Source organism: Gossypium arboreum, chromosome 8, assembly GCF_025698485.1.
Source record: "Gossypium arboreum isolate Shixiya-1 chromosome 8, ASM2569848v2, whole genome shotgun sequence".
Taxonomy (NCBI): Eukaryota; Viridiplantae; Streptophyta; class Magnoliopsida; order Malvales; family Malvaceae; genus Gossypium; species Gossypium arboreum.
Window position 1 is genome coordinate 15,760,084 of NC_069077.1, and position 12,383 is coordinate 15,772,466.

A 12,383-nucleotide genomic window follows, 5' to 3' on the forward strand; every position below is an offset into this window, starting at 1 on the left:
ATCGAGTTGATGACAAACACTATTTTATCATCTTAATTCTATTTGAAATTTTCTTGAATTAAGAGTGAGATATAATTCTAATCAAATATAATTGTTCGAGTTAAATTAAAAAAATGACTTTGGTGTTGTTTCAAAATCAATTAGGGATGGAACATCTTAAAAGTCTTCAATTAATTTTTTTACGCACAATTCCAAAAATTATTCAAAACAGGATCCAAATCCAAAGTTGTTATTCCAACTTAAATAATATGCAAAAAGTAGGGACATTGATACTTATCAACAAACTGCAATAGCAAAAAAATTATATGGCTACCTTTCATTCTGAAAGTTGAATAAGACATCCACAAGACCAAGATTTCCTCGATTCAATGGTGGTCCTCGGATTTACATAAATTGACTGGCAAAAACAATAGACCGAACTAGTAAATTAAAAAATTACTAAACTTCTAGTCTTGATTCCCATAATAAAATATAAGAAAAAGGGGAAAAAAACACAAAATTAATGCAATGACCAAAGAAGTCAATCATTGCTCTTCGTCTTTGGGCTGAGCAAATTTATGGTTTGTTAGTTCGTGAGTGAAAGAGGTAATCAACAGAACCTATAACAATCCCACAAATCTTAAAAAAAAAGTGAAATGTTTCATAGGGTAAAGGAGATGTAGAAAAGTCGATGTGAAGAGTGAAGACTGAAGAAAATGGAACGACCAAAAGGAACATCAATCTCGAAGATCCAAGGGCAATTTGTTTTCCAGAAGCAGCATCAACAACCTTTGCCACAACAATAGCTTTTACAGCAACAATACCAACAACACCTAGTACCCACAGCTGCGTTGAAGGACGGGAGATTGGAGACAAGTGAGGGACGACTGAGGGATTTGCCTAACCTCTGAAACTGATGAAGAAGAACCGAAGAAGGATGCTGAGTTTGATCTGTGGATAGGAAATAGGAATGAAAATTTGATTTAGGGGAAAATGGTAGGGCAGACGGGGGAAGTAAAAGGGTTTTGGTGGGAATGTAAAATTATTATTAATTAGATTAAATAATATATTTTTAAAATAATATAATTTGGTATTTGGTTTATTCAAATTATTGAAATTTAAAAATTTAACTCAATTCGAACTCAAAATTTAAAAAAAAATTGAATTGATTTGAACTTTGCTCACCCCTATTTCCAACTCATAAATAGGAAGATGATGCGTTTCAACGCATTTGAATCTATATCTTCCTGCATTGACAACAATACAGATACCAATCAAACTAAAACTCATTCCACAAAAAATATATTTTTTTAAACATATATAATACAATAAGCTATCATATGGTAACTTAGAATGCCCTTTTAACACAATTATTTTTACTATTTAATCATTATAATAGATAGTTTTTTGAGGTTGTGCCAGGGAAGAATATGAAAGAGCTTTGGTGTGGAAAAGTTAATCGGGGCCAACTTTGGTCATTATACATGATTATTGTAATGGACTTGAGGTTTGAATGAAGTTACGCGTTTTGAGTATCATTATTTTATAATATATCTCTTTTACTCAAATCTCAAAAAAAAAAAAATTCTAAGTATAACATATAAAGATTTTTCAAACTCGTATAATCCCAAATTATTGTTATTTATTATTTAAATATAAAATAAGGTATTATTTAAATACAAAATAATCTACTTATACCTGTGTAAAATTTAAATAATTTTATAATTTTTTATGATTAATATTTTAAAATTAAATTGTCATATTTCATGCTCCATTCACATAGATCATGGATGTCAAATTTGATATAAATTAAAATTTTATAACTATTTATTTTATGTAAAAAAACTTGCAACCGTTAAATATATATTAATACAGATAATATTTTAGATCGATATGATAGAAATATCTGATTGATTCAAAATTTACATGCATAACAATTACAAATATCTTGATAAATTTAATGGTTAAATTATTAAAATATTAACCACGTAAAAGTTATGAAAAGATGTAAAATCACTTAAACTTTACACGGATAAAATTGAATCTCTCCTTTTAATTTTTATCTAAAATTGTATGAATATAATAATTCTTTTATTCAATAATACAAAAAATTCCAAGAAAAGTTACGATTTAATGACACAACATTAAAATTTATATAATACAGGTTTTTTTATTTAAAATATAAAACATATAAAAATTTACATATAAATGAAAAAGCATAATAAGAGAATTACATGAATATGATCCTGAATTTTCAGAAATATTATTTTAATGTGATTTGCGTTGTTGAAGAAATTACTTCTATATTTCTTTATTTATTTTTTATTCAATTTTCCAAATTATCTGTGACGTTGACTTTGTCTAGAAAGCATTTGCTATGGCAATTTGCGTCTATAAAGCAAAGCGTATTGAGAGCCGAAAATGTGTACCGAGAGACCAACGAAAAGAAAGAAAATGGTGTTAGAATCGTTATATTCAATTGTGGCAGTTGTGGCTGCAACATATGTAGTTCTATTTGGTTTCTTAAAGAAAATCAATGAATGGTATTATGTTACTAGGTTGGGGAAGAAACAAAACACCTTGCCTCCTGGTGATATGGGATGGCCTTTCATCGGAAACTTGTGGTCTTTCTTCAAAGCTTTCAATTCCCAGGACCCTGATACCTTCGTAGATAACTTGATTAAAAGGTTACTTGCTTTCTTAATCATCTTTTTCTTTTCTTCACTGTTAATATCATATTTGTTACCATATGCATGTGTTTGTCAAGACTTTAGCTCGAACATGTAGCTTTTGACCATGACACTTGAACTTGGCTTCATAAAGTCTCATATGTAATATGGCATTGGAATTGGTGGCTGCAGGTATGGGAAAACTGGCATTTACAGAACCCATTTGTTTGGGGGTCCAGGCATCATAGTTTGCAGTCCGGAGCTGTGCAGGAAGGCTTTGGCTGATGAACACGTTTTGTTTGGCTACCCATCATCGGCGAAACAAATAGCAGGGAAGAAATCATTGTATGGAATTTCGACTTCAGAGCACAGACGTTTGCGTAAGATAGCAACCAATCCCATCCATGGTGACGAAGCACTAACTTCGCACATCGAGGATATTGAACACATTGTGACCACTTCATTAGAGGAGCTTGCTACCATGAACCGACCGGTCAATTTCTTCTACGAGATGAAGAAGATTACTTTCAAGGTTATTGCAAAAATTGTATTGGGTTCCACTCAAGATTCGGTAATTTCGACAATGGTGAAATGTTACTCAGACTTGTTCCCTGGCATTGTTTCCGTACCCATTAATTTCCCTGGTTTTGTATTCTATCGAGCACTCAAGGTAAAGCTTGTTTATGTCATCAAATTGCTTATTTATGTTATCAGATTAACGCCAACTCTGACTATTTTAAAACATCGAATTATATATACTTTAGGCCAGGAAAACGCTGTTAAAGATATTTAAAGAGAAAGTAAAAGAAAGAAGAGCAAAAACTATGGAAGCACACAGGAAGAAAGAAATGATAGATTTTCTCATGGAAGCTGAATACGACAATGGTGAAAAATTGGACGATGAACATCTCTTTGATTTATTGCTGATATTCTTGTTTGCGGGACATGAAACCGCAGCACACACTGCAATGTGGGCGACCATCTACCTCCATCACCATCCAGAAATGCTGCAAAAAGCCAAGGTCAGATTATAATATTGGTCGCCGTTGGTTACCCGATTGAGTGTCCAGCAATAGTATCTAGGGAAATGTATTTTTCATGTAATTCGCCGACTGAATTTGGATTTCAACCTTTCAGGAAGAACAACAGGCGGTCTTAAAGAGAAGGCCATCTTCCCAAAAAGGCTTGACCCTTGCTGAAATCAAGCAAATGGAATATCTACCAAAGGTTTGTTATTTTATTCAACTTAGATTATCGAAAATATGTAGTAATATCTAACAAACCCTGTTGTTTTTGATTTATTTGAAGGTGATTGATGAGTCAATGCGAAGAGCCAATTTTGCTTTCACACTTTTTCGAAGGGTGGAAACTGATGTTAACCTTAACGGTTAGTTTCTAGACTTTGGTTCTTCATTTTACTCGGAAAAAAAAACAATTTTTCTTAAAAACTAAAGTTTTTATTTTTCAGGTTATACCATACCAAAAGGATGGAATGTTTTAGTTTGGAGTAGAGCTGTTCATATGGATCCAGATATTTATACAAACCCAAAAGAGTTCCTTCCTTCAAGATGGGAGGTCAGTAGAATCAACAATAATAATAATTTTAAAAAAAATACTAAACTGATAAAGGAATGAAAGGCACACAAATTATGTTAATTAAGTACTGTCGGTTTGACCTGAATGCAGAACCCCGGATTGAAAGGAAAGAATTTCATTCCCTTTGGAGGAGGAAGTAGAATCTGCCCTGGATCTGACCTAGGCAAACTTGAGGTCTCCATTTTCCTGCACCATTTTCTCCTCAATTATAAGTGAGTTTCTAATCTCTTTTCCTTTGATACCGATTGCAAGTTAATGGGCCACTACCATACATTTCAACCGCTCAATAGTCAAAACTTATAATTAATTTCTAAAAAGAAATTGTCAAACTTTTCCTACAATAAATGTTGAAAATGAAAAAAAAAATTGTTACATGCATGCTGGGGCTAACCTAGGGGTGCTGCACCTAAAATGTAAAATTTTCTATTTTGATCTTTAATTTTTTTTAAATTTTAATTTAGTAAAGATAAAATTACACTATAATCTCCTTAAAATAATAAAATTTTGATTTAATACTTTAAAATTACATTTTTACTATAAAAAATTACAATTTAATTTCAGTTTTTTAAAAAAATTTCTAGTTTCTCCCCTGCACACATACATAGTTAACATCATCCCGGCGACCTTTGGGATTCTAACTTTAATTCCTTTACTTCTTCTGCAGGCTTGAAGAGCTGAATCCAAAGGCTCCAACCATTACCTTACCTTTGACACGCCCAGCAGACAACTGTCTAGCAAGAATCATTAAGCTCCCATGATCATATCACCACTTTCCCTGCTTCACCTTAGTTCTACCTAGAAACACACGGTTGTGTTGTGTTATAAAGATGCTCTCTCAGTGAAGAAGATTAATAAAAGAGAAAAAATGGAATATATGTAATATATGAGAGGCTTTCAATTAAGGTCTAATGTTGGTTCTTAGCCTTGGTTTAGTCGTTCCCTTTCAAAGCAGTCGGTAGGTTTTTCTATCGTGCTTAATTTATTGCATGGAGAAGAACTTGGATTAATATTTAGTGATATTGAATTATTGATAAAGAAGAGATATATGTTGTGTGGATGATCATGTATATCCATGTTATGTCAAACAATAAATTGTATCATCATACAGGATCCGGTAGAAGATTTGTTTTCTTGATTTTATTTAATAATTAGATAACTTGGCCAATGAAACAAACTAGTAATGAAGTCAATTAAGTCACTGATATAATAATAAAAAATAAGCGTTGATTTCAGATTTTAATCTTAAACGGTTTCTTCCTCCACTCCTCGTTACAAATGGCAGAAGAAAAATAACACGGATGATGCAATTAAAAGATCAATCCATAGATTGGTTAATTTTAAATAGAGAAAAGTGAAAACTCGTGATTATTTTATTTTTTTTTATTCCAATGTCTGGGTTTCAACTCCTTTCACCTTCACTTCTTGCAATGTATTTTTAAATATTTTTGTATTAAAAGTAATTAATTACCTAAAACATCATGTTGCACCAAATCCAAAACACAATGAGCCACCTTCTGCTCCCCAGCTGTCAACAAGTTCGTTGTCTATTGCTTTCAGAGTAGTAAGTTTTGAAAACAAAACTACACAGATTTCAACTTTCATATAATTACGAATTTTAAATATAAATTATAAAATGCACATAAGAAAATATTAAAATATATTTTAAAAACTCAAACGCAAAACAAATAATTTGTAACTTATTTTTATTTCACAAAAGGGTGAAGTCAAAATATTTTTTAAGAAGTTGAATGAAATTTTAATTTTTATAATCTATATTTTTATAATTTTAAAGAATCAAATTGAATTTTTATAATTTTAGGGAGATCAAAATACAATTTTATCTTTACTACTTTAAAATTTTTAAAAGAAATTAGAGAGTTTAAATGATAATTTTTATTTTAGGGGCGAGGCCTATGCCAACCCCATAATCGCCTCTGTTTGACAATACACTTTTAGAATGCACCTAATTAGATAGAAAAGTAGAGGGTGAGAGAAAAGACTGATACCTCCCAACTACGAATCTTTAAATTGTTAATAAGTTTGTTGACTATTGGTTTTAAGCAATGTTAAATAAATAATATTTTGAAAATAAAATCACCTATGTTTGGATTTTAGAAATGATATTATTGGGAGGAATAAATACTAATTTTAAATATAGATCATAAAATAGACATGAAAATATTAAAAATTATATATATATTTTTAAACTCAAACGAAAAAGAAATAAGTTGTAACTTTTTTTATTTGACAAAGCATTTTTAAAGTGTGCTTAGTTGGATGGAAAAATAAAAGGATGAGAGAAGAAAGTGAAAAAGTAGAAAGAAAATAAACATGCAGGAAGAAAAGTGAGAGAAAATAAAATAGAAGAGATTATCATTTTCTATCTTAATGCATAAAAACCAATTCTTCCAAATTGTAATGATTAGAATAGAGAAAATGTGAGAGGGATATATACAAGTTTAAAACTAGTTTACATCTCTACACGATGCACGGATCAATTGTACACTTAATTGTTTCTTATGAATCTTTTAATTTTATAAATTTCACTAATAATTTGATTACAAAATTAAAACATAAATACATATAAGTTTAATTTTAAAATTAAAATCAAAATCAAAATCATTTTTTAGAAAAATTATATTTATAAATAAAATAAACTTAAACTAATAAATAAAATTCACCCAAACTTAATTAAAACCTTAGTTATAGAGACTTACAAAACAATTAACAGTTAATGGAATTTTTATCATGAAAAACATAAAACGATTTAATGCGAAAAATATATATAAAAAAAAGTGGATCTAGTACAAAAAAAATAAACAATTTTAAATATAGGGAGTATATAAACATTCTTTTCTCTAGGGCTTAATTATGTATTACTCTTTAAACCACCTATGACATTAAAGACAAAAAAAAAAAAAAACTCTAAATTCTCTCCGCTTCATTCCCCCAAAAAATGACTAAACACTAACTTTTCCTACTCACTTTTCCAACAGACTTCGACAGTCACAATTTGCATGGTTATTAGTTGGCATGCATATTATATTTATGATACATCTGATACCTTTAAAAATATATTTTTTTAATTTGTGAACTTAATTTTCTTTAGTGAACTAGGGGAAATGCATAATTGTATTTATGAATTTATTTGTTTATTGGAAAAAAATTATTAAAACACTGATAAGTTATTAATCTAATCGAGTTAGCAATTATTAGTGCTAATGAAATATAAAAATATAATAAGGTTAAATTTTAAATTAACAAATGAAAATATCAAAGTAACTTTCTTTTTCTTTTTACTGGAAACAATGCGAGTGGATTGAGATGATGGCAGAATGATTCATGAATTACTAAGTTAATAAACTTATGATGACTATATTGTTTGTTACTTTTAGCTAGGAGTCTCCTCTCAGTCTCATCCTAGGCTGAAAGATACCACCCAAGTTGTCCTCTCGATCTCACATAGGCATATAGATCTCCTCTCAGTTTTACTATTCACAAATGTATCAAAGTCTAACACGATGAAGTCTCCTGTCGGTCTTGTCTATCTAGATCTTCCACTAGAGGCATCAATTTTAATGTAATATGCAATTTAATACACTTGAACAAACAACTAATCAAAGCATAGATAATAACTTAGTTAAGTAACCTACTCATCAATAAACCAATAAAACAATTCAACACATGATTAAACTTAAATTTCACACAAGCATTTTAACAAACATATTGTAGGCATAAAATATTAAAGATAAGGGTTGAGAAAATGCTCATTAATAGATAAAAATACGACGAAGTGTGAGAGTTTAATCCATCCTCATCCACAAGGTTCCAACAAAAATGAAGAAACAAAAATGCTACACCAAAAAGAAAAGAAAAAGAAAGAGAAGAGAAGAGAAAAATGAAAACCTATACTAAGAAAAGAAGAGTAAATATTATCTAATATCTAACTTAATTTTCTACGCTAGCCTAGCCACCCAAATAGTTTATATAAGGTAGTATTTATAGTAAAAAAAACATTCAACCTAACATTGACAATTATTCCCTTAAATCAAAAGTGACATAAGCTTGTTTGGACACAAAATTGCCGCTGCAATTTTTTCACCTATCAAGTTTCGAAATTGCGACACCCAAGGTCAATTGGTTTTAAGGGTTGTTTGGGAGCTTCAATGTCGTTATCATGATCTTTTGGTGTTGCGACTTGGCATTCAAGCAACCTAGCTTCCTTACTTTGGTGTTTAGGCTCGAGATTGTGAATTTAGTGACTTTACATTGCAACCATGGAAGCAAGTGTTGCGACATCACTCCCTTGATGTCATGACTTCGAAGACAGGCTACTAGAATTGCACTTTCCTGAAATCAATCTCCTTGAGTGGTGATGGAGGGATTGATGTCTCGACCTTGGCCATAGTGAAGTTTTTTTTTTTTTTTTTACATTTTCGCCTCAACCACATTCCTACACAAGCTAAATTCAACCATTAAACGTCTAATGGCATAAATTTGTCATTTTGCTTCTAAAAAGATGTAAAATATAAGAAAAACTATCATTAACACTAAAACGTAAGAATCAGTAAAAAGCATTAAAAAGACTCGTAAAATACTTGGGGATATGCTCATTAAGTGTTGGAAAAAATCTTCAAAATGATTACTTGCAGAGTAGAAATATAAAAAAAATTTAAAACTAAGCCGGTTTGTTATATTTATATTATAAACTTTTTCTTGAAATAGTACTTGTATTTTGGGCTAGATGGATCCTAGATGTTCCCGGCTTTCAACAGAATGACCTGATTTGCTATTCTTATACAACGAACTGGTTTGAGTGTGGGCTCAAACAATTTCAAGTCAAACACAAAACATAGAATAATTTTCTTACTTTTAGTTGGAAAGTAAATCACTCTCTCTTATAGAAACCGACAGAATTGTCATTCCCAAAAAATAAAATTTATACTTAAAAATAAATTCTCACTATTTCTAGGTAGAATAACAAATCTCAAAAGTTGTGTAACTTAGTAACACCCTTAACTCATCTTCGTCACCAGATTAGGGCTAAAACATTTAATATTAAACAGGAACAATTATTCAAATATAATTGCAACAATCAAAAACACATTTTATTTATAATAAAAATGCACTTACGAGCCTTGAACTGAGCTACGGGATTATAAAAGTAGTTTGGAAACGTTCTGGGATTAGAAAACAAAATAGAAAATTTTGGAAAATTTGAAAAAAAATGAAAATAAGGGTCTCAAGATTGTGTAGCCAGGCCGTGTGTCACAGGGACATTGCCGTGTGGTTAACTGTGTGACAAATCATGAAACTTTCGAAATATTCACACACGACCGTGTCGCAGGCTGTGTGCCAAACTGTGTAAGACCTGCACTTAAAAACAATAAGACACACGATTGTGTGGATAAGTGATAAACCATAAAAATAACATTTTTTTAATCCCATTCTTGATGCGTTTTTGGATGATTTATGATGTTTAGTGAATTTGATGCTCCTAATCCTTTAAATTTGTGTTTCTATACTTAGGTGAGCATAGGAGTGAAAGGAGCTGCACTTTTCATTATTCGTTATTCTTTTCAAGAAACTTAGCTTGAAGTTCACAATTTTGCAATGCAGCCTCAAGCTCTCCTATCTTTCTTTTCAACTCTTCGATCTTACTTAAGCTTGCTCTCAACTCGATTGTGGAGTTGCGACTTCGATATTGATGAAGCGACTTTTCTAATTCTGCTACCAGAGCTCTTAATCCCACCTTCTCATTTCGGCTTTCTAACAAACTTCTTTCCAGAGCATCTTCTCGAGTTCGAGCATCTTAGAACTTCTTTTCCCAATGGTCGACTTTAATCTTTTCTTCTTTGATTTCTTGTCGCCATTGCTCCTATAACACCGCTAACTCGTATCCGTTGCCAAAACAGGGTTTCAGGGCATTAATAGGATTTACATATCATTTAACAAAAATTTCAATTAAATACTTATCAATTCAATGCATCATATAAATAAATATATTACCATTCAATCAATAGCTTGGCACTTATCTAAGTATCAAACAACAACATTGGTAATATACTTGTACATATTTCATATAATTTCAACATTGATATACCTATTTTCTTGACATATCACACTTGAGTTTAATAATAGTCTCAACTTACATAATTTCCTTGTATCAACATATCAAAGATAATCATATATGTACATGTCACGAAACATATTATTCTCTCACCATTTCTTCATAAGCATATATCATTCATTTCGTTATATCAATATTTCATGCACCATCATTTCCTCATTTCTTATGTATATTTATTTCAGTAATAATTCATATTAAATTCCATGTACCCATACTTATTTCATTTATCTATCTTCTTAATTATTTCATACAACTATTTTGTACATATATTTCCATATGACCAATTCCTGTAAACATTTCACACAACCATTTTGTATAACCAATTCATATAACCATTTGTCATCTGGTATATATTACCTGAATATTAGTTGTTCAACAGATGTCTTGGCGTCTCTCATCCACGATCTTATTTATCTTCGACATGATGTCATAGTGTCTTTCAACTATGGTCTTACTCATTTTCTGTCATGTTGCCATGGTATCTTTCAACCATGGTCTTACTCATTTCATGTCACGTTGCCATGGTATCTTTCAACCATGGTCTTACACATTTCATATCATGTTGCCATAGTATCTTTCAACCATGGTCTTACACATTTCATATCATGTTGCCATGGGATCTTTCAACCATGGTCTTATACATTTCATTTCAGAAAGCACACTCCCTCGAACCTCATCCTTATAAGCGGATTACCATCAAGCTAAATCCCGTAATATAAACTCATAGAATATTCTGGATTACCGGTCCATCCTAAATCCCCGCAACGACAATTACTCTAATGAGCTTGGATCTGAATTACAGTCAAAGGCTAAATTGAACCTAATTCGGATTACCCGTCCGGGCTAAATTCATTTTCCACATATTCTTTGGAAGGGCTATATCAGAATAGGATCACCCGTTCGGGATAGATCCTTTTTACTGTCAATTTCTTTTCAGAGATCCACCGAATTTTCCTTTCATTCAACCGGGATTTCTTCCCCTTTTTATCAAATATATCAATGTTTCATCAATTTTCATACAATGAACATTCAAATCGTATTTCACATCAATAACATACATTTCAAGCATCTAAGAATATAATTCAAGTTACAAGAACTTACCTGGCGAAATTTCAGAAATATCAAGATTTAGGAGCATTTTGGTAAATTTTTCATTTTCCCCGATTTTCATCCAATCTTGATCCAAATTAATAATTTCATTCAATACATTAATTTAATCAATAAAACAACTCATTTCCTTCATTTTGGTCATTTTTGGCATTTTTACTAAATTGCCCATACAGTTCTTCTTTTATTCAATTTAGTCCCTGAGTCTTAAACATACAAATTATCCATTTTAAATGTAACCTATTAAGGGTGACAACAAACAGCAGTATGTATGTTACCCGGATGAAATACTTCTCTCAATTTTTCATCCTTTTTGCTTCTGTTCGTTTGGTTGCAACTCCCAAGTCCTTGAATCTCAAATTTACTTCATACTTCATCCGGAATTATTACTTTGTTGTTCTAGCTTCAACAAGAGCTTCATATTTCATCCGGAATTATTACTTTGTTGCTCTAGCTTCAACAAGAGCTTCATATTTCATCCGGATAACTTGGTTCTGTTTTTCTTCCTGTGTGAAAAACCCAACAAAACCCTTGCTAGCTGAAAATTCATATATTTATTTCCCTCCTCCTCCTCTCCATTCCACATCCTTAATTTATATAACATGCTACAAGTACTATTTACTTATATGTATATTCAAAACTGTCCATTTGCATCATAGTCACTAAATTATTTATATCTTGAGCTATAGAACTCAAAATTAAGATCCGCTAATTTTTCATGAAACTAGACTCACATATCTTCTTACCATAAAATTTTCAGAATTTTTTATTTATCCAATAAGTACAATTTATTCTTTAAAGTTACCCCATATTCTGTTGTCTAACAGTCCTGACCCTTCTTCATTAAAAGTTAATTATCTACTCATACAGAATTCAAATGATGTTCTCGTTTATTTCTCTTG

At 30.9% G+C, this 12,383-nt stretch overlaps 1 protein-coding gene across 1 annotated transcript; it reads left to right on the top strand.

The window, feature by feature from the left end:
• Positions 1–2,367: 2,367 nt before the first annotated feature.
• Positions 2,368–5,364, top strand: LOC108469217 (beta-amyrin 11-oxidase-like). The gene is made up of 8 exons (XM_017770112.2): positions 2,368–2,666; positions 2,841–3,318; positions 3,413–3,670; positions 3,786–3,875; positions 3,957–4,035; positions 4,117–4,223; positions 4,335–4,456; positions 4,909–5,364. The coding sequence occupies exons 1-8, from the start codon at positions 2,401–2,403 to the stop codon at positions 5,000–5,002; spliced, it is 1,494 nt and encodes a 497-aa protein (XP_017625601.2). The 5' UTR covers positions 2,368–2,400; the 3' UTR covers positions 5,003–5,364.
• Positions 5,365–12,383: the final 7,019 nt, after the last annotated feature.

Excerpts from the sequence above, each read along its gene's own strand:
- LOC108469217 (XM_017770112.2), top strand. The coding sequence starts at position 2,401 with ATGTGTACCGAGAGACCAACGAAAAGAAAGAAAATGGTGTTAGAATCG. Across the intron at positions 3,319-3,412 it reads TATTCTATCGAGCACTCAAG|GCCAGGAAAACGCTGTTAAA; the intron begins GTAAAGCTTGTT and ends TATATACTTTAG. Across the intron at positions 4,036-4,116 it reads AACTGATGTTAACCTTAACG|GTTATACCATACCAAAAGGA; the intron begins GTTAGTTTCTAG and ends TTTATTTTTCAG.